The sequence below is a fragment of the Poecile atricapillus genome, chromosome 1 (genome assembly GCF_030490865.1).
Source record: "Poecile atricapillus isolate bPoeAtr1 chromosome 1, bPoeAtr1.hap1, whole genome shotgun sequence".
NCBI classification, from domain to species: Eukaryota; Metazoa; Chordata; class Aves; order Passeriformes; family Paridae; genus Poecile; species Poecile atricapillus.
Genome location: NC_081249.1, coordinates 126,219,742 through 126,243,625, shown reverse-complemented (window position 1 = coordinate 126,243,625; position 23,884 = coordinate 126,219,742). Strand labels below are relative to the sequence as shown.

The window sequence follows — 23,884 nt, the reverse complement described above, 5'->3', positions numbered from 1 at the left end:
GTCACACACACAGAACACCAGCAACATGGTCACAAAGGCAAAGTTTCCTAAAACTGTGGCATATTTTGGTTATGCAGAACTATTCCCAGGACTCATTTTGCACCTGCAGCAATGTGCAATATCCACAGGATGCAAAATGAAGCTTTATTAGTGAAGCCTTTCTCCTTTACTGTTTAAGTACTACACTCCCATCTACTCAGACTCTGCAGAAATAAATAAAAAAATATAATTCAGCTAAAATACATACCATTTCCTTGAATGATTTCTGAAGCACACTGGTCCAACACAGACATGTTTGCCAATATTGTTACCACCTGTTGTTAAAAGGAGAAGGAAAGAATAAAGTCTAGTCTTACAATTCAGTAATATTAAATATAACTGTGGTTCATAAAATAAATATAGCAGAAATATGGAAAATATTTGGGAGTGCTGTTATTGTGTTGGATTGGTTCAGGTGAATTGCTAAGAAATCCTTGCAAGATATTTGGAGTTTTGAGCTTTGATTCAAGGGAATATTTAAGGAATATTCTTCAGTTTCATTGGAGTCAAGAATTGTGTGCATGTCAAGGCACAGTCTCAAAAGCAACTGGACTTAAAATTCTGTTTATACCTTTCCAGAGGTATAGAATCATGGTTAGGCTTTGTACCAACACATTCAGTGTTGATATGTGCACAAGCACATTCTGAGATCTTGACTTACCGAATTTCTTATCCCAAATAGCTTTAACTGTTTTTGAGACTAGGTAAAACTCAACTTGCTTAAAGTGATGCAGCAAGCCACTGACCGGGACTGGACCCTGTGGTGCTGCTGGATTTCAGTCAGCCACTCCCTTCACTGATATTGCATATTTTCTCACACGTCCTGCAAAATATTCTTCTCAATCCTTCAGATTTGTTTTTGCATGCAGACACATCCCAATATGAACAGCATATGTGAAAGACCAAATAATAAATTCTAGAGATAGTCAGAATGCAAACCAGAAATAATATTCTTTCTTAAGAGGTTTCAAATTTTCTCTAATCTAATTCAGGAAAATTGACCAGCCTCAAAAATAATGGTCAGTTTTGGAACTGGTTATCAGCTTTTTTAATAGTACAGTGTCAGTTCAGAAACCAGCAAACTTCTGAAATGCGAGGAGGCATGAGATCAAATCACCATTCTGATCTCACTTTGCCATTTTAAAAACAAAGATGACTCATTTCCGATGCTGTGACATAAAGGTCTTCCACTTTCGAAGTTAGTGTTACAGTGTCATCTCTCTGAATAAATATACTTACTTAGCATGCAAATGAGTTGCTGAACCTCTACAGAATGACAGGTAGAAATATGGTAACTTGGTGTATGTCTATGTATTTATTCCATATTAATTATTAACTGTGTTGCAGGCAGATTATATATGTTTTCTCATTCTAAATTATATCCTGTTAATGAAAATTGCTTCCTCTGTGCAGAATCTGTACCCCATGTGGCTCTAAAAGCCACAGATGAAGAATTCAATTAACCACAATTTGAATACATGCCAATTATTCCACTGCTTGAAGTTATTTTTTCTAATAAGTATTTTCAGGCATAAAAATAGTTTGTGTGCATCTTTTGACATCAAAAAAATTATTTGAGGTTATAGCTGTATTTCTTTTGTGTTGATTATGTGGCCCAAATATTTTGCAATATTTATGGACTACTCTAAAGGGTTTGTATGTCACCTTATCCAGAAGGGTGTAAAAAAAACCCCCTTGTGATCAATGACCATCAAGTTCTACCTATATTAATTTTAAAATCTTAGTAGGACTCAAAAGGTAATTAAGTCATAGATCAGCTCACTCCATAAGGATAGATTTTTTTTCCCAAAGTAAATTTGTTTTCCTGTGATGTAAAAAATGTAAAAAACCAGGATAATGTAAAAATACAATAGGCAAGCAGAATAAGGAGTGATAATAAGAATAATGCTCTATTTCTCCTACATTTTCCTATTTTAAAGTTCATGCAACTTACATGAACATTTCCTCTGTAATACAAACAAAATTCAAGGAAGTTTCCTATTAAGGATGAACTCTAGAGGAAAACACAAACAAATGTAGACTCAATTTGCTTCAGAAAGTGACACTTCCGTGAGCACTGGTATTAATGAAGTCTTATCTCTTTTGGATTTAGAGTTGATCAAAAAACATAAATAAATGTTTTCCAGTAGGTTCTCTGCCACTTTCTTTTTTCTTTTTTGTCTAATGATACAGAGGCTTACACTGCAGTCTTTATCGTTGCTTCTTTTCCCATAATCTGGCTTCAAATTTCAAAAGCCTTAGGCAGTCTCAAAAATAACTACAAAGTCCTGTTGAATCAGCAAACCAGTTCAGATGTTATTGCGAGACGTGGAGCACACAAACAGATACAGATAAAAGTGACTGCCTAAGCCTCATTTCATAGATGAAAATTACTGGAAAATGATAGATACCAAAACCTCTTTCAGAACTGAAATTACTTTGAAATAATTGACTTTCAGCTATTTAACATGGAATCCCTACTGTTCAACTGTAATTTTTAATATTAATTTCATTAATTGCTGAAGTAATTGATCCTGTAAAAGAGCACACTCCCTGATTACAAAGCACTGGCACCTGACTCAGTTTATGATTCTTGCAATTTTTCTGGATTCCTAAGGAATACAATGAACTTGTGGTCAATTCCAAGTGTAAGAAAGAAGAAATCCTGATGACAGGATACATGAGCTCTGGTCATTGCCTTCCTACCATGCAGAAGGAATGTGCTGAAGCCACCCACCAATTTCACCACCCCAGTGATGTCTTGATCTGTGGGATTTGTAAATGTATTATTAAGCAAATTTTGTCAGGGAATCCAGCATAATCCCCTACCCCAGCACCTGTATTTCTGCCAAGCAGATCTGCTTTGGAGGTGGATCTTGACCCACACATTTCCAATATCTGTATTTTAGCTGTGCTCTCTGATAGACTGACCCAGGCTGCTCCACATTCCATTTGCTGCTATCCAAACCCATCAAAAATTGTGGGTGCCTCTCTAGAGCAGGAGCCTGCTAAACCTGGTGGCTGCAGTTTTCTCTGTGATCTGGAAGCTCTAAATTCATTGTACTAATGAGAAAATCCACAGAAAAATAGACTTCATCAAGAAATAATCAGCACAGAATCAGAGAATTGGCTTGGAAGGGACTCTAGAGATAATCTAATTCCAATTCCTGTCACAGGTAGAGACATTTCCCACTTGATCAGGTTGCTCAGAGCTCCATCCAGCCTGGCATTGGACACTTCCAGGGATGGGACATCCACAGTGTCTCTTGGCAACCTGTTCTTGTGCCTCACCACCCTCACAGGAAAGAATTTCTCCCTACTATCTAATCCAAACCCTCTCTCTCTCAGTTTGAAGCCATTCCCCTTGTCCTGTCACTATGTGCCCTTGTGAAGTCCTTCTCCATGTTCCCTGTTGGCTCCCTCAGGTCCTGGAAGGGCTGTGACATTTGTTTGCCATCAGAGGGAACCTGGATGGATGATTCAGGTCAGTGTCACGAGTTGCAGCCAGAGGAACAGATCTCCAGGGCTCCTCCTGTGCTCAACACCTGCCTGTTTCGGTGTGCTCAATTCTACACACCTAAACCACGGGGCAGTGAGACATGGGAAAAGGCAAAACGTCAGCAAAGGAATTCTCAGAGCAGCTCATGTTTTAGCACCTTTTGAAGGAGCACCAACTTAGCAAAGTATCAACACACAGAGATTTCACTGGGAGTGGCAAGATTTTTTCACAAGAATAAGAGACTAAGTAGGTAACTTTCAGAACTTAAAAAAGACACACCCAAAATCAAGAAGCTTTGAAGGTTCATCTTTAAATGTTTTGTTGATGAAGTGAGTATGTGGAGATATTTGAGGGGCCCCTTAATGTCGCTGTAGGACACGGAATGATTCGCACGGACATGGTTCAATGTATGATAGGGAAAAAGAAGGATTTTATTTTTGTGACTCCAGTATTTACAGATTTTCAACAATGACCAGGGATTGGATAGTTAAGCTACCACTTTCCCAATCACCTTGGGATGGTCCTGAGAAACATCCATCAAAAGATGTTTCTTTGAAAGAATGTAAAACATCTGTGTTTATAGTTACTTTCCTGCAAAAGTGGCTAGAAACTATGAAAACAAGATCAGAAGGTTTAATTTTCAGGGCGGCACCCTAAGGCCCATGGAAAATTTCCCTATTTAATAACTTAACTTCAAAAAGAATGTAATTATTTCATATTTTTCAAATGTCAATACAGTATCATCATCTTAGTCCTGAAGCTGCCCTGGAAATTAATCAGAAATCAAATTAAAAATGTCTATTTTTATAGGCAAAATAAGAAGACGTGTTAAACACAGATACATCTCTAATGACAATATCATACATTATTATAAAATTGGCAGTCTTGATCTTTTTTGGTTATTCTATATATACTTCATAATTTAAAATTTGTTTCTATTTCCACATAGTTTCCTTCCACTCCCTCAGACTTTCACACATATTGAATTTATGAGTGGTGAACCGTCCTTTTAAGTTCTGTAGTCTGCTTTGCCCTGAACTGTAGGACTTTCAGCTGTCAAGAGCAATTTAAATTTGAGAAACCATGGTTAATCAAGAACCTTTAAAATAGTTTTCTTCAAACAACAGTCACCTTGGAATTTTTTTTGCTAAAATATGTAATTACTAACACTATAATAAAACTTTTCTAAACAACTAATGGTGACTAATGCTCATCAACCAGTGTACAAAGGTACTGAATCTTTGTTGAAAAAGTGAAAACTAGATATAAATTCTTTGCTATAAAATAAGATACACTGAGAGTGTAAATCTGTAGTTATCAAAGAGATTTAAACTTAAAGAACATGTAAGAAACAGAAGGCTTCTCTGAAAACTTTCCCTTAGTGGGAGATTTAAAAAGGTTTTTCCCTTTATTGTGAAACCAACTACTAAGGAAGAAAGATGCCAAAGGATTTGGAGGATGAAAGCACACATTTTAGCCAGCTAAAAGGCCACTATCTTCCACAATTGAGGGTCCCTTACCTCATTTGTGGGAGGGGGAAGTGTCTACAGAGGTGGAAGGTGTGGTGATAATATACCTTTGTTAACAATAAAGGCACACTGCTCAGTAGGCTTTTATCAACAGTCCTGACATAATAAAATATTAAAATATAATAAAAAAGAAAGACACAAGCTCAAAACAAGAATTAGAAAGTAATTTAATAGAGTGGCAAAGTAAATCAATATAGAATTGCTAATTCTCTTAGTTAATTACTCCTTTAAGGTTGATTCATTGCTAAGTAATATTAAGTTTTGTACATATTATAAGAGCATCTTGTAATTCATTCAAATAAATGACATAACCATAAATCATAGTGTGTCTGTAAAGTTCCAGACAGCCATCCTCAGAAACAAAGTGGCACGGAAAGCTATTCAGAAGCAAGACAGAATCTCCGTTTCTGAAGGTAGGTTAAAATCATCTGAATGTCACAATTCAAGATCCATCCACAGGGAGACAGCAAAAGAGTGCATTTAGCAGGCATCAAGAACCAGCATTACAGCAAACTGAGGAAGAAAAAATCTCTCAAGATATTATCTATCAGGAGAAAAAACTTCACTAAGAAATCTCTGGAAATTTTCTCTGGGACATGATACTGCATAAAAATAGAAAATAACTCAAATTTCTTCGGGTAGCCATTTTTGTGATTGGGAATTTAGTTTTTCTTCCTGAAAACACAAAGCAAATATGCCTAGATGAGCAGAAGCAGCTAACATCCCCCCAAAATAATAACAGTGGTTGGAGACAGAATCTGCTTCAAATGCTAGGTTTATTCTGAGACTCTGCCAGGGAACTGTATTTTTGGCATGCTGAGGCACAGCAACAGAGACTAAAGCTGTAGGAAATTTACATTTTGGAATGAAGGAAGTTTTTACTACATTTTTATTTACTTTACTTCCTATTGCTGTCTTATCTAGATAAGGAATAGGCAGAATAGCCAGGTTCTCACATGATTTGTTTTAAAGGAGCACAGAGGACATGCACCCTGTATGGGTCCCATTGTGAAGGAACACATCCCATAAACCAGGGCTCATGACTAAAAGAGTGATTGAGCTAGTGGCCACAGTGTTCTGTATTTCAGGTTAAAACCTGTGGTGAGGGAAAGAATAACTTTCTCTCAGACTTCCTCCAAGGTGTTGAAAAGCTTCTCATGTTTTGAAACAGACTCAACCAGCCAAAGGCACCTAAGAGATCTGATCTCCCCAGAGAAGAGCACAAATTAGCCTTTCAACACAAGTTAGTTTTTCGACTGAGCTGAGATTTTATTCTTCCAACTGAACCCCTTGCACTGCAAGTGGGTTCACATTGTCTTATCCCACACAGAATCTAAAATATGAAAGGCAGAATTGTAACTAAGCAGGAATTTACCTCAAAAAGCTTTGGTGTTTAAGACAGTCAGTTTTGGACCCCTGAAATACAACTATCCATAGCATTGACCATATAATGCCAGTCAGTACTGGTAATTAGTTATGCTGGTCACATGTGCATGAAAAGACAGAGATAAGCAGTTAAAAAGAAAAACAAAAGACATCGGGAAAATTATTACAATCTTATATAGGAAACTAATTGGAATATCATTAATATAATGGCATGGTTAAAATTCAGATAGGTGACTTTGGCATAATTTTAATTTTTGCATCTGTTCCTAGCAGTCATGTTTCTCTCTTGATTTATTAAGCTTTTAAAAATAACTTAATTTTTAAATTTATCAGTTCTCTTTCTAGCTATATTACTTGAAATCATGTTTTCTCAGTATGATCTAGTCAATACTGGAAAGGATCCCACAGTTTTAATGTACAGTTTATCAACCACAGTGCACGGTCAGGCCTCTCAGAGGGAAGGGAATTCCAACCACATATCTAATGATCATGGCACTAATGTCAGAGCAGGATGTTAACAGAGACCTGTGCAAGAAAACAGTTCTGATACCCTTTTAAAAGGCTTTGTTAGTAAAATCCCCAGTATTCAAGAAACTCAGATTGAAAAGTAGTACTGCAAGATTCTTCCATACGGAGAGGGATTTTCAAAGGAAATCTTAAAGAACTGTTAATACCCTTCTCATTAAAAACATTACTCTCAGAATCTTTCACTGGGGATTCAGCAACATTTAAAAATCAAAACTTCTTTGTATTAAAGTAACATCTGTCTCAAATCTCCTTTTGACACTACAATCTTCATTTAAGGGTGGGGGGGAAGTGGGGGAAAGCAGTAAAAGCAAACACAAATGCCTGGTAAGGAAAAAAGGTGAAGAGCAGAGAAAAGAATCTAGAGGAGCCTAGAGGAAGAATGGTATTAAGGATTTAAAAGCTTAAATGACACAGAAGATGTCAGTGTCAAACCCAGCAGCATCTCCCAACTACAAACAGGAAAGAATTTATTAGGAAAAAGAATAACAGCAACCATTTCCATTTTTTCCTTCTAGCCTAAAAGTCTTTCTCCACCTTAAACTGTTTTGAAACATAATTCACTGATTTTAGACTTAGGAATAACCACTTTAAAATGGATGTGTTCACTGCACATTAATTCTTTGTCTGCCTGTATAAGAGAAGATCAAAGGTGTTAGGCTATACCTCCACAACTTCACAGGTAAGGTGAGAATACTAACAGCACTGAAGAGACAAGTGGGAATGCAGAGAGAAAAAATTTGTCATACATAAACATCGTGTACCCAAACACACATATTTCATATTTTTCCATGTAAAGTCTAAGATGATGGCTAAAGTCAAGAAGATCCTGAATGAGTTTGGGTAAACCCCTCTTCTGACAGATCTTAAACTCCATTAACACTGCTTATACTACACTGCTAAATTTAGGCATGAACCCTTCTGAAAGGATATTTTTATGCTTTTTTGAAGTAAAAAACCTGCTCTTCAGAAAACAACTGTCTGCAGAAAGAAACAGAATGTAGGACATTGATATCCTTTTTGACCCAAAACTGAGGACTAAGGAATCTGGAAAATATTGCTTGATGATTGTTCTTATACAATGCATTTTGTTACAAAACTAAGGAATCTCAGTATAATGTTGCTGGCAGCAGAAACAGCCACATGCTTCTATAAAATGGACAACTATAATCTTGTTCGTCAGTAAGTCCAGCTCTCAGTTCTAGATTTCTTTCCTGACCTAATCTAACACAGCCTGGGAAATGAAAGAAGAAAGAGGTTGGTTTTTGGATAGCGATGACGGTAAAGGTGATTTTATCATTTGGACAAAAAGGCTTTGCTGAAATCAAAAGGCAAAATAATTTAAAGGTGCTTGAGCAGTAAAGTAGTTTTTGCAGCCAGTACACAATCTACCCAATATCCAACACCTGGGCACAATGTTGTTTATTTGTACCATCACAAAGGGTGATAACTAATAGTAATTCTATGTTCTGTATAGAAGGATATTGTAAGAATTTAAGATGAGATACAATGGCACAAAGGAAAACAAAGTTCAGCGTTCCTTCTCTGCATTCCAGCTTTCTTATTCCCAGTTTTGGCTCATAGTAAAGCACACTTCAGCCTACCAAAATAGACTTTTCTTAAATCAGCATTAATGCTAAAGTAATAATATATTTAGAAATTTTAGGTAGTTTTCTATAAGTAGTTGTGTTACTTAAATTAAAATTTTGTATGAAAAACAGAACATTTAAGTTTGAGGGGCTCTTTTAAAATTAAAAATTTTAAAATTTTATAAAATTTTATATTATTCAGACTGTATTTTGTTGTATCTTATATTAATATTCTTACTTTGTTTAACTGTTTCAACCCTTAGTATAAGTCAATTCCAAACCATCTGTTTCACTGGCAAACATGACTCGATCATTCAGAATGGACACTAATCCATGAAAATATATTTAACATTTGTTGCATAATCCAAAATAAAATCTTTAGTCTAAAAATTTTCAAACCTACTCATCTTTAATGTAAATCTTCCTAGGCAAATGTCTATTGTCTGGGACATAATATTATATAGATTGGAAAAATATATTGACTACATTACTTACCTAAAAGGATTTACAGTCAAAAACCAAAATGGCAATTTATAATGCCCTTATAAAATATAATACTGTAGTGCTGTTTTTCTTTTCAGCTGAGTGTATTTTCCTCATTGCAACTTTACACAGAGCAAATTAAAAGGCAAAATATTCCATGAGACTGCTGTAATTGGCAGACACCATCCCCACCCCCCAAATACAAGACTGAAACAAGGGGAGCAATTCAGTCAAACATACACTTGTCCAGGAATTTGAAGGAAGCCTTCTCTTAAGGCTATTTAATTACCAAAACTGCTTACTGGCAGCTCTTTAAGACAAGATGAGCAGCACTTAGATTCCGCCTCAGTGTATATATAGTTCTATATTTTATATAAATTTTTATATATTATTTTATAGTTCCCATTGCTGCAGGAGCCAAGGAGTCAGCTCAGAAGCTTCCTGCAGCATGCCACAGAGAACATCACCCTTTCTGCTCTACTTTTTCATTCTGAGGAGGAAGGTGAAGTGTTATGGGGGATGAAATCTCCTCAGCTCTTGGAAGGAAGCCATTCAGTTTGCTGTTCATCTAGCTGGTGAGATGAACTTGCAGCTTGCAAGCTGCAAAAGGCCTGGAACTAGCCTGTCACCTAAAAAAAGCCATATGTATTTCTTTCAATGTCTGCCTTCCTCCTAAAAAGAAGGGGCTTGCTGTGCTACCCACAGAGAAAACTGCAAATTAACAGCTGACAGCAGAATTCAGATGAGGGCATAAAGAAATAAAGAAATCAAAACCATGAGAGCATGTAGGAAGACTGAAAAAAAGAGAATATGAAGGATTTTACATATGAGATAGTAGACAGCCATGTCGACACCACAGCTGATACCTCTGCCTAAAGGGCACTAAGTAATTATGGCTTAATTCTATCTTTTTATACACAGTCCTGAGCTGAAAAATTAGTAAGTGCTACTAATATAATCTAAAACAGTCCTAGTCACCCCTCTAGAACACCAATAATTAGTTTCTAGGGTCCACTGGGCCTTAATCTCCAAGGCCTGGCTCCTGGTTAAGGGTGAAAAAAACCTTCTGTGGCAGTGAAGATCCCAAGTCTACCATAATTCATCTGTGCAATACCATAGACCTTTAGTATTCTGTGTCCCTTTACTAAAAAAAAAAATTAAAATTAAAAATAGTGATGAGAAAGAAAGAGAAAGGCAAAAGTGCATTAGCAATATTTGCCAATAAAAATTTGCAAACCATCTACCAGGTAGACAGGACTTGGTCCAAAGCCCAACGACGTCAGTGGGCTGGGGATCAGGTCCTTATTCAGCTTTTGGAGCTAATTCATCTTTGAACTGACAACTGTATATTTAGGCTTCAGATATATATTTTTGCCTCAAAGCCCTGTCCAGTTTTGAATCCCTCCAAAGACAGCGATTCCACAACCTGTCTGGGTCTCTGTCCTAACTCATGATGAAAAACAATAAATTCTGCTATCTTAGATAAATGGAACTGCAGCTTTTTTTTATTATTTTTTGAAAATCACATTAAAGCTGTCATATGAAAGAAACTTAGGTTTGGCAACGTCAAAACGGACACGGTGCTGAAATCTTTTGGCTTTTACACAAATGTGACAGTGGCTTGCAGAGAAATTCCTCACCTGATCCCTGGAATACGGAGTATCCACTATGCGTTTGTCTGAGCATGCTGCTAGGAGAATCTTCATTGCATTTAACTGGAGCAATATTTCACAAGCCATGGTATCAAAGAAAGTAATATTGGCAAGAGCTGCTGAAGCCAGCAGGAAAACTTCACCTGATGAGGCTTCTTGGCACAGTTCTAGGAATGCAGAAAATAAGCTGAATAAAAGTCATTCCTTCATTGCAGCATTTAAAGGCAATATTTAAGCATCTGCCACTTGCAGTAGTGATCATATTAGCCAATATCAGGTTCATAAACATGGAGATAAAAAAAGGAAACAAAAAATATAAACTTAATTTTGTAAATTACATAACATCATAGAGTGGTGTAGGGTGGAAAAGACTTCTCAGATCAGCGGCTCCAACCAAACCCAGCACTGCCAAGTCCACCACCAAACCATGTGCCCAACTCAACACAGCTTTTAAATACCTCCAGGGATGGCGACTCAAGCAGAGTCTGGGCAGAGTTTTCCAGCACTTAACAACCCTTTCCATGAAGTAATTTTTCCTAATATCCAATTTAAAATTTACCTGGCAAAACGTGAGGCCATTTACTCTTGTTCTATCACCTTTTACTTGGAAGAGGAGACCAACATCCACCTCACCACAACCTCTGATGAATGATATGCTCTACCTAGTACACCATTCTACTGGGAATATTTAACTGTTGTTCAAAATAAAGCTCGATATAACTAAATAAAATTAAATACAGGAGGCAGAAACTTAACAGTAAATGATCTGTATGAGAATAATTCTATTATACATCTTCTTCTTTACATCAAAGTACATATGCATGTTGCTTATCCCTAAATCTAATTCTCTGTAGTCAAAAATCATCCTGCATATTTTTCAACTTCAATAAGAAGTGCTGAAGAGACAGCTATCTTTTAATCCCTTGTACATATGTTCTTTAACTAAGATGTGAATCACCTAGAAATGGGATTTCTGCATGGTTTAAAAATTAGATATTGCTGTAATCATTTACTGAGTTATAAATATCACAAGGAAACTGGTGTGTGATTACTGAAATAGCTCTTGCAAAGTTATACATGTTCTATTTTTAATGCTTACATTTATTGGGCAGAATATATGCCACTAAAATTCCTGTGGAACTTAAACAGCAGCAACTGAGGAAATGATCCACCAGCTAATGCCTTCTAGATAGGCTGTACAGATTGGCCCTTGACTGTGGTACACTATAATAACCAAGAAATAATCTGAAAAAAAACAGGTCAGATGCCAGTGTCTACAACAAAACCAAGCTCAGCACAGGTTAATTCCACCTGCTGGATTCAGGGCACAAGCTTCTCCATTTTTTGCTGGACATCAGGAATAAATTGTTCCCTTGATTTCTGCATCATTAGTTCTGTTTGGGCCTTTTGAAGAATGCCTAAATACATTTCAGATAATACTGTGCCACCACAGAATCCTCACACACTCCTACTACTCTTTTTTCCTTCTTAAAAACAAACAAACAAACCCCACAAAATCATGCATTCAAATGGAAGTGCTGCAGTTTAACTGTAACCACTGGGCTCACTAGAAAAATTTCCACATGTACTGATTTATTATACATGAGAAATCAAACTAGAGGACCCAAAGAGTTCATTCTGATGCAGAGCTCTGGGAAACCGAATTTCCAGGCTAGAGAGATGAAAACGCTTGAATGAAAGTTTCTGGTATTTGAGAGGGAGAGAGCACAGTGCCAGAAATGAGATATTCCTCTCTTTAGAAAGCAATGAGAAATGTCATCTTGTTTTTCTAAATTATTCTCACTGACCCAGGTTAAGGAAAATCTTGCTGTTACCTTTGTCTCATTTTACCATGGATCAGGGGCCTAGACAAGAAAGACAGATCGTTTATTTTCTTGTAACAATATCAATAGATTATATGACACTCCACTTTTCCTCTGAATTACCATACGAATGCAGATGTAGTGACGAGTTTGAGTTCTAGCAAATTGGAAAATACAACATAAAGATTAGCAGCTCTCAATATTCCTCTTTTACAGAAAAAATCAGATAAGAAGATGCTTTGCTGAGTATTTCTTGAGGCTCTTAAGACAGATTTTCATACAGATATTATTTTTACAAATATGCATAAATCTATTCACATGTAGCCTGGAGTAAAAAATATTATGTAACTGTAGAATTTTCTGGCTCAGAATTTAAAATTGTTATTTTATTTGTTAAGGAAAGTATGGTAAACATTATTTAGGGAATACTTCTAATGAAAGAGTCATACCCTAACCTGCTATTTTTAATGGACTCAGAAGTCCTGTAGAAAACTTACTGACAAGTGCTGTCACGATTTCTTCCATATTTTCCAGAAAGCTGCTGAGATGCTGAGTGAACGTGAGATGTGGAGATGTGATCTGGGCAATTACTGCTGCTGCTTCTGCATGAGTAGCTTCAGAATGGCTGGTGTCAGTGAGGATGTCAGCCAGGCACAGTATCCCATCAACCTAGGGAGAAACAATAGGTAGAAGTTAGAAATACTGTAGGAAGCACTTTTGCAACCAAAGATGGTTTTCCATTTCTCTTTTCTTGACGGTGACTAAACTACTCAATTTATTTTCAGAAATAACTTAAACTTGGTGGCCTTTGTGTTGCAGGAAGTTGCAGTTTAGCAAATACAAATGAGTTCAGCATACGAGTTTGTTGTCCTGCCAAAAGTCTTGCAGTTCCTTCTAGCTTAATGGTTCTGTGAAATCGATTTTGGTCCAGCAAAGTTTTTTCTGACAGACATCTAAAGTTAAACATAAATTCAAGAATAAGCTCTGATAAGCAAATGTTAATTGCTACTCTGCCTCATACTATGCCTCAGGCTCTACTACAAGACTCAAACCTGAGTGTGCACTAAGGTCTAAATAGACTTCTTTTTTGCCACCTTTCCCTGAAATTGTCACAAAGCAAACACAGGATCAAAGGTGCTCCTGATGAGCTTGCACAGCACTTCTATTAAAGCCAGGTCCACACATCCCTTGCTTATTTCAAAGGGAAACAGAAAAATGAGAAATGACAAGTTTATGCTTCTAGAGTGTTTGAAGTGCTCTTACACAGTTCAGGCAGACAGATCATACACACACACATATAGGTTTAAATTATAGGAGACCCACTGGCACAATGAAAGCAACAGGGCACATCCATTGGGACCATTGTTAGCAGCAAAACACAGCAAGGGAGAGTTCTCTGTGTACAGGGGCACAATGTGTGAACTTCCAGATCTACAGCAATGTGTTTCTCCCCATATAACATAGCCCTGAACAACTTATCACCTTGACAAGCAAGTAGTTAGAACACAGGATCATTTAGGATGTGAAAGACCTCCAAGATCACTGAGTCCAGCCAAAGGCTGAACACCAGACGTGGCACTCAGTGCTGTGGCAGTCATGGTGACTGCACCACCTCCCTCGGGCAGTACATTCTAAAGCCTGACAATCCTTTTCATGAAGGATTTTTCCTGATGTCCAGCCTGAGCCTTCCCTGGTGCAGCTTGAGGCTGTTTCCTCTTGTCCTGTGCTGGCTGCCTGGGAGAAGAGGCTGACTCCCACCTTGCTCCACCCTCCTTTTGCTGAGCTGCAGAGAGTGTTAAGGTCTCCCCTGAGCCTCCTTTTCTCCAGGCTAAACCCCCAGCTCTGGACACTTTAGAAATACAAAGAGGAGTTAAGAAGGCTTAGTACTGAAATGTACTTCAGCACTCAAACAAAAAACAAACCCACATTTATGTTGTACACTTGCTCTTAGCTCTGTTGCTCAGACTGCATTCTGTCAACTCAAAGCTTCTTCACAATGTCCATGTTAAGTCTTATCCATTATCTTCAAAAACTATTTAGCAAATTAGTATTTAGCAAATCTCTTATTCTCCTTTTTGCTATTTGTTAATATAGAATGTTGAGTTATCTTAATTACATGTCCTGCAATGAATTAATTTTTTTGATAATCACTGACATTTACTGTATTTTATGAGCAAAGCTCTCAGATAGGAGTAAAAAATACCCTCTGTAAGATTATTCACAAGGATGAAGTTTTTAATAGGGAATAGACTAGATCATTGAAACTCTAGTAGCACAGATAAATATAAAAGAAATTGTATCTCTATTTTTCCTCAGATCACAAATGGTATTTATCGTTGAAGCTCTAGTACTGGCAAAAAGAGAAAGAAGAAATTTTCAATGCTAAACTTTTTCTTGACAAGATTTCAACATTAATCTACCTACAGCAAAATATTTCCTCCTAGTTATGGCAGAATTCTACAGCTTGAAGCAGCAGATTCACATAATTCACTGGGCTTCAAGGTATATTAATAGGTCTCAGTGTCAAGAATTAATCTATGTCCTCACAAGATGATTTAGTACCCAAAGTGTGCTAGACAATATCATATGCAAAACCCCACAATTTTATCATTTTGAAATCTCCCTAGATCACACCTTGTTTGGGATTCAAAGGATGTTAATAACAACAGGCAGTATAAAAAGTTAAACATACTCCAAGACATTAAAAAAATACTTCACAAGAAACTTCACAAGAAACTTCTTCTAAGACCCACTTCAGTCTTCAGCTCTAAATTTACTGCTTAAAATTCACTTGGCCAACTTATATTCAATGATCTTGAGAAATGATTTAAGAGTACTTTTATGCTGTTTGAGAACAGGTAATGGCTTATGAAAGACAGGTACAAGAACATCATTAGATTTTTCTATCACCAGTAATTGTGCAAATCTACATTAATAATACAAACGTCTAAAAATAAAGGGCTGTACTCAAATTTTAAATCACATATTTGATTTCATTATTTGCTAAGTAATAGTTTTTAGAAACTGGGTGTTGCTGAATTGTGAATAAAAAAAGCAGATAGGATTTTATTCAACACAAAGATAAATTACATATTTTGGGTCTGTGAAATCTAGCACTAGTCTCCTTCCTTTTCAGAAACATGTAAAATACTACCAAATTCAGGCTAAAATTTGCTCCATACACTTTTTCGTCTCATCTTAAATATAGAAAATAAAATAATTCTACTTCAGCGGGCAACCCCATTTATAAGTGTCTAGCAATAAATTTTAAAATGACAGGGGAACAATCTAATAAAAGCACTTTAACATCCAAAAAGAAATTGCTGCTCAAAGCATTTTTATAATTAGGTTTCGCACTGAAAGGAACTTTGGATGGATGCCCTGTTTTCTGTTTAATTTTGGTGAAGTAATCAGCTAAATGTCAAATCTGTTCATCACCTTGGCAATACAAAAGAACCAGTTAGCCAGATAATGCAAACAAATGAATTCCATGAATGCAACAAGATGCTGTGGAGCCCCTGCATTTGAGGAATGGCATTCAGTAAACGCTTGATCACTAATATTTCAGTATTGATAACTGGAAAAATGCCAGGAACTTACATCCTTATGAGCATAGCCCTGTTGTAGAAACTTAATCCAAGTGACAAAATAAATGTGTGACCATGTTACTGCATAGATCAAGTCTTCTGAAAGGAAATAATTTATTTTTTCCTACAACAGGAATGAATGAGTTCTGGGGCAAGAGTCTTCTTTTTTCAGTATACCTGTCCTTCCTCCTAAAAATAAATAAAACTAGGCATTTGTTAAAGATACAAATACAGAACTCGGGATGAATTACACTAATGACTTCATGATTTGAAATATTACACACAACAGCAATCTTAACTCTCTGCTTTCCATAAGGGGGTTTAAGGCAGTTTTATCATGCTACTCTGGGAACCAAGACCCATCATCTTCCTCTTAGTAATGTCCATGTTCATTTGTATAAAATGCTGCTCAAGGCCTTTTCTCCTAGCATGACTTTCCTACCATTCCTGTTTGCTCACTTAATGTTCAGATGATCCCTACATATTGGTAAAACTTTGGTCAAAACTTTTTTTTGCCTTCTCTAAATTGATCTCCAGAGCCATTTAGTGAGTCTTACAGGCATCTGTCACCTGATTTTCCACTGCCAAATCCATGGATAACACTATCAGCCTAAATCTGGGTGCTTCTGGTAAGAAGATGCAGCAAATTTCAAAGCGGTTTTACAGAAGAATAAAATGGAGATATTGAGATCCAGAGGTAGGGCAGCAAATGTAGAAACAATATCACAAAGGGAATCACCCTTTAAACAATCTCAGCTTTCCCAGAGGAGAATTTCAAAAGCAGAGGCTGCACCCAACAGTCAAGAACTGATAGATCAGAGCTGGGTGTCTTCTATCCTTTCACACATGCTCCTCCTACCTGAAGCTAGGATAGGTTAACTATGTGGGTGAAGACATGAACATTAGCAGGGCAAACCAAATATATAAAGGTGGATAAAAACCCAAGCACATCAAAATTTATAGGATGAGGATGAGGGTAACTGTGAAAGAAGACAGGGAGGGAGGATTATCATATTCATCCAACAAAACCCATATACTGTTATTTTGATGACTTGTTACCAAGTAATGGAATTAAATGAGATGATATAGTAACAAAGTGATGCCATTACAACATCCCCAAATATAATCCCAAATAATCCAAACTACTGCAACAATTCCATGGCAGCAGCAGTGACCAGTGAACAAAACTGCAATGATTTTTATAACTAATGCTGTACCAGAGTGGCCATGACACCTAATTTATAAGCCCTGTTTTGTATATTTGGAATAATGTGGGGCTGGATAGAGGTTGAACAGCTCCCAGCTCTATCCTTGAAACTTCTGTCAATAATTTAGCTTTGTATCTAAACTAGCAGTGAGTTGTGCTTTGGTTTGTAGCAGCTTTGACTATAGCTTCCCTTTAAAGGAAAGGAAAAGGGAAGCTTTTCCCTCTTTCAGATGTGGTCAAGCTGATGAAGAGATATTTGTTCTTTCTGGCGTTTATCCATCAAAGAGAAGTGTAAAGTTGATGTAGGAATGTTGCTATGTGGCATAAGAGAAAAGACATTTGGCTGTATCAGCTTGAAGGATGCATTAAATGAGGCAATGCCTGAGTAGCAACCTTAACTCAATGTTGCAGGGAGAAAGAAAGTGCAGAGCAAGATGAAATAAGAAGTTCCTTACTCTGGACTGTCTAGATCCCGTGCAGTCCCTATGAAACCAAGAGGAAGCAGCCCTGCACCTCAGAATTCATGTTCCTCTGTGCTCAGAGATGCTCTAAGCTTGTTGCAGATAAAAAGTACAAATGGTTGTCAAAAGATAATAGAAAATAAGTCAATTTACAGAAAGGATGAACAAAATCAGTAAGGTCGACATCCAGACTTCTCTTTTGTCTTTACTCCCAGGATAAGAGAACAGCTGGTTTTGAACTCCCTCAATACTGAGGACTGATATGAAGGGTAAGATAGTATTTTAAAGTGTTTTTGTGGTTGATAAAAGAAACAGGCACTGCACTGCTATTAGCCTAGCAATATCCACATATTCCCGATAAATCACAGCTTACATTGCTTCAAACTACTCTCTACAAACATAAACACCCAAGGATAAGCTCAGCTTTCCTGATCTACTCCTCCAATGTGATATCCTTCCATCTCTACAGGATAAGCACTGAGTGCTACAAAGGGAATGAGAAGAGACTACAAAGGAATTCACTTGCAGTTATGCAGAAATCCTTTGTAGTGCGGGCAGGTGTTCACAGAATTGGGATGCATGGATAAAACAGAGATAAACCACTGGTCACAAATGAGCACAGTGGCTGGGGGGCGGAAAAAAGACATTTGCAATGACCCTTGTATTCAACATTTATTACATTTTCTTTCTCCTATTCTGTCAAACAATCCCAGTAATGACTATGTTTCCTGTAGAGTCAGGATCCTGTAAGAATAAGGAAGAACTATTTATGCTCACATATTTATAAAGATTAAATTCTTGAAGTTATGCAACACATGACACCAAATATTTCTCAGGTTCTCATGCCCTACATTTTTGAGTGCTGGATACAGTGGTTTGTTTTTAAGCTGCAAGAATCTATTCCTATTTGTAGGGTTTTCTTCGTAGCTGCACCTGCATTACAGATTCCAGAAAGTACATGCTTGTTACTTTTAAATACTGGATAAGGCTTTATACATTATATTTTGGGGTCTGAAATCCATTAAAATGAAGCCACATAGACCCAAAAAAGGACTTGTCAACAAGATGAGAGGAGCTGTCAAGTGGTGTACAAGAATGCTGAACAAGACACTGGGACCTGAAATCTGAATTAAGCAATGACCATATATTAGTCATTTTCACATAGCCCTCATTTTTATTTACTCTGGGGGATCATAGTCTGAGAAAAAGAAAAATACCCACCTCAACTAGTCCTATAAACAAACAGGGGCTCCAGGTTATGTGTAGCAGGGCACTCCAGAAAATGAGATGTGCTCCCGAAAAAAAAAGTGCTCCAGTCATCTACTTTTAAATAAATAATGTCACAGACACTTCATGGTGTGAGGATATATTCTCCAACACCTGGTGCTTGGCATTTAAAAACAAGGACACTCTTTCAACGTGTTTGATTACTTTGTATCATCTAGGTTTTGATATGACACCATGTTTTTTATTTTCAAGTGTCTCTTGGTTTAGCTCTTAATAAGGAAAAAAAAAAATTCATACACATCACATTTTTAGAGGAGTTTTATTCTATTATGATAATGAGAAAGGGTCTGTAGCCAAAAAGAGCAGCATGGAGATCACACCTACTCATTATCATCTAATCTAACTCTTCATAGTGTCTCTCCTCTCTCAGGAAAGACAATCTTCCTGCTAGAATTCTGGATTTGTTCAAGTAAAAAATTTGAAACCTTAATTATGCTGCAGATTTAATAAATAATTTTAATGATCCCTGTTGTTATTATTACTGTAATTTCATATACAGCTTCTCTCATTGAATTAAAATTCTTGCCCAGCTGTATACCATTATACCATGACTTGCACACAAATACCACCCTACTCCATTCTCAAACTGTGTCAATGGAAACACCACAGTAGAAAGCAGATTTACATTAGAGAGGTAGAGAAAGTGAGAAATGGACATGCATAGGATGTTTTACTTTCTTTTATTTTAAACATGAGGCTTTTGCAAACACTTTTACGAAAAAGATACTTATGCAAAAAATTTTCCTGCAAACATTTCTCTTTTCAATGGTGTCAGTCAGTTTAGCCTAAAAAATATCCACTCTTTAAAATGCAAGACTTCAACAGTATTTGAATCATACATACACTAATCAAATGCACTACAATATTTATATAATGCAATGAATTAAATACACACAGTAACTTGCTCAGAAAAATGTTTTTATGTCTAAATTCACATAGTTACCAAAGCTGACTCAGTGATTTACTCATATTTCTCTTCCCAAAATTTCTGTTGCTTTTAAGAACAGCACTATGAGGCACCAAGCATTAATAGAATTGTTTGCTACATTCATTGCTTCACAATGGCCGTTCAATTATTTTAATAAATTATTTTAAATAAATTAGCTCCAGAACCAACCTTGGATGTGCCAGACTTTTATTGGCAGAGAATTTTTACAAGCAAGTTATAGAGTTTTATGACACCCATTTATAATGAAAACACTCACAGTACTTTAGCTGTAAAACTTTAAGTGAGCAACTCAATAAGAATCCATTCATGTTGTAATAACAACAGAGGAAACTGCTACCCTTATTTAAACAAAAAATTCAAAACAAGCGAAAAAGGGGCAGTTTTCATCTAGTGAAAATTGATAGAACTTTATTGGCTACAGCAGACCCAAGGTTCCTCTCCTGACAGTTAGGTAAATCTCCTTGTGTCTCCTACAAACACTGATTTATGTCTATGACTGCAGTGGCAATAAAATAATTTCAGAATTACTTTAAGCCTAAGAAATGCAAGTTTAAGATTGGCTGTTCACATACAGTCTTTATGAGCAGTCAGAGGTCTACTAGGAGTCACCAGGGAAAGTGATCTCAGATGTTTTTCTCTCCATTAGCACCTTCCAGTGCTGCTCTTTGGTCAAACACAGTTGCTACATTGATCCTAAGACACTGAGAAAATTGAGTATTTTTACCAGCTGAATTTTGATTTTTCTTCTACTCAATAGTCTTTGCTGCCTTAACAGGTCTCAACAAAGAGAACCACTCTTATGAATTATAATGAACACATTTATTTTGAGTTAAGCTAATGTTTGAACTAGGAGGAACAAACCCACAAATTTTGTTACACTTTCAGTAGAGATTGTTTTTCCAGCATATGAAAATCCAAGGATTAGTACCATGCAGGACTTTGATACTGGGGCAATTACAATCTGCATTCAAAATCTTATTTCCAACTCAGCTTTTTTTCATAAGCTGATCTCACATCAGAAAAACTGGTCAGAACTGGCTGAAATTGAATTTGTCTAGTGAGCAGATTCCAGCTTCAATAGTCCAGGATCTTCTCCAAGTATTTTGGATAGATAAATGTGGAAGTGTTATGTTATGGCAAAGATAAAGCCTCAATTTGCTTTATTTTAGCTGCACAGATCTGGGAAAATAAATATGTTGTTTAGGAAAATTCCAAATACTGTTCTGATTCTGTCATCCAGTCACTGCCTGTTTTTTTAATATTGTCTCTAATCCTTAAACCAGTTTTCTCATTCTTAGAAAAATGCAAGGGATGTTATGACAGAAGGAATGTAACAACTACAGAGTACTAAATATTAGCACTCAAGGTTCACTTCTCAGAGCAGTAAAAACTCTCATTCCATATTTCAAACCAACTGAATCCCCCAAATCTGTAAAGCTCGAGTCTGGACTAGAAATTTCACATGACCAAGCTGCATTCTGCCATCTGCCAGTCCATAAAGAGCAGAAGAGGAGCCACTGCAGGTCTCCACAGAATGGTGTTGGGTTTCTCCTGGATCCAGGAGAGCTCCCAGGATTAGGATCTGTTCTGTTTCAGAGGAATCAAAGATAACATAACATTGGACATCTAGCAGTGATACTAGGGAAGTGTGACAGCTAGGTTTCTGAGGTATATACACCTCACTCTGAAACCAGAGCTACTGAATCCCCAGGGCCAAAGAATGTAACTTTAAATCAAAATGTATCAGACTTTTAGAAAGAACTCAAAATAGAGGCATACAGAGGAAAGAAAACACGGTTTTGAAGACCAAAAGGCATTCTAGGCCTTGCCTAGAATGAAACTATTTTCTGGATTTTCTCCTGAGACTATCCTGTGCAGTCCTCATTCCCAAAAGCATTAGTGAACAAAATCTATGTCATTTGGTAGGCAGTCTAATCTAGAATAACTCAGACTGTAAATAAAATATTTCAATGGAAGCATTTTGCCAATATTTCATCTCTACAGCTGACAAAGAACAAAAGGAAGAAAGAACAGTGGACATTCTATTTGTATTAGCATCATGTCTCAGAGTACAAATATGTCCAACTTCACTGTGCAGCAGTCAGAGTCCTGGTCATATCCTTCTCACCCTTGGGAAAGTGTAATGAAAGCACTGAATTCACTGAAATGCAATGATGGCAACTGCTAGGGAAAAGCCACTGCAAAGTCTGAGCTATGTCTCTCCCACTATTTTTTACCAAAGATGAATTTAGCAAATTTTTTTAAATTTACTTCGATTGATGTCTGATGAGGAAAGTAAACCATATAAAGCAAGATTCAGCATAAACAAATTATACCAAATTCAAAGTCAACAAATGCAAATGACTTTAAAAAATATCCCCCATGTTGCTTATTATTAGATTAGTAGCCTCCAAACAAAAACTTCAGGCCAATCTCTCTTACCTGTTTTCTTTTCCTCTCTACATAAGAGGAAGAGATGTTCTAGTAAAGTTCATTCAAAACTGTCTTGAAGGGAGCCTCTTGTCTGCTAAGAATTCTTGGTTCTCTCACATTCCACAAATGAAGAGCATGCCTCAGGCTTGGTTTCACCCAAAATGTGTGAAAAGTGCCTTGCAGCTGAGGCATATTAATGACAAACTGAAGGTTTAGCATTCTTCAGTGAAATTAGGAACCTTCAATAAAAGTCCTTGCAACTAGACCTAGCTAAGCTAAGAACTGTTCCACATCCCATATTGTCCCAAATGTCACTGTAGGTCTTTACAGGTATGAATATTCTCAGACTGCCTAGGCATTTCGGTGTTCTGTTCACAACATCTGCTCTAAAGCTCTGTATAAAAACCTTATCAGCAGTTGTTGCATTGAACACGTGGGCTTTTGTCTTCAAAATATTTGCAGAACTTCCAGTTTTTGAAGCAGCTCTGTGTGTGTACATACAACAGTTTGAATCATTGGGGTTTTGTCTTTGACTTTTTGATTTTTACTAACACCCATATCAAATACCAATAGCATTTATTTCCATATTGCTTCCCATCAAAATAACTTCCATATTGCCAACTGCAAAGATTCACCACGAACTCTGGAGATTCATTAGTCCCAACACTGAGCAAAGATATTTCTAAAGAAAAGTAGATCCAAACCACCTTCTAGATGGTCCTTGCCATGAGAGAAAGCTAATTCTTCCCACTCTTAATGCAGAAAACATGCAGAATAGCTCTGTCATCTCCATTGCCAACCACCATGGACAAGTTGTCCAGCAGCCACAGAGATGCTGGCTGGCCTTTTACTGGCACTTATGGCTTAGATCCTTAGTTTTAAAGAAGAGCAACTTAAACCAGAAGTAAAACACAGGAGTTACTACAAAGATGAATGGCCAAAGTAAATGCAAGCACCTATTTCAAAGCCTTAAGGATTTTTAAGGACAATGCAAATGTTTTTGTTCAAAATAATTGGCCACAAACCATTCTTCTTAAAGGAAAGAAGAAAAACACCAACAATCTAATCAGTCAGATTTTAATGAGTTTTAACTGATCTCTCAATTCAATTGTAAATCTTTATCCATGTTACTGAAAAGGTTTTTGATTGTTATATCCTTTCCTATCTCCCTCTCTTGGTTATTTTCTCTTTATTTGAACCATAAAATACTACTTATTGGTATAGGCTAACTCTATTTTTTAGGCCTAGAAGGATCAGAAATCAGCACTCATACCTTCTTTAGTAACCAAGAGAGAAAAAAAGGGGAAAAAAATCCAGTGTCATCTCAACTTAAAATCACTTCCTTTGGCTTTACCACTTTCAGCAATTGTCATTCTTTGTCTTTTTTGTTTTTTTTCTGTAAGCAAAATCAATTGTAATTACATGAGTATGTCTC

The 23,884-nt window shown here is 36.7% G+C and overlaps 1 protein-coding gene across 1 annotated transcript in view; it reads right to left on the bottom strand.

Moving 5' to 3' along the window:
- Positions 1-23,884, bottom strand: part of LOC131582324 (protein inscuteable homolog) — a 128,421-nt gene that overhangs the window by 3,901 nt on the left and 100,636 nt on the right. Inside the window, exons 8-10 of the mRNA XM_058845391.1 lie at positions 13,023-13,194; positions 10,691-10,869; positions 248-314 (exon numbers count right to left, since the gene is read on the bottom strand). Coding sequence (XP_058701374.1) covers positions 248-314; positions 10,691-10,869; positions 13,023-13,194 — 418 coding nt within the window. The remainder of the gene's footprint in view (positions 1-247; positions 315-10,690; positions 10,870-13,022; positions 13,195-23,884) is intronic.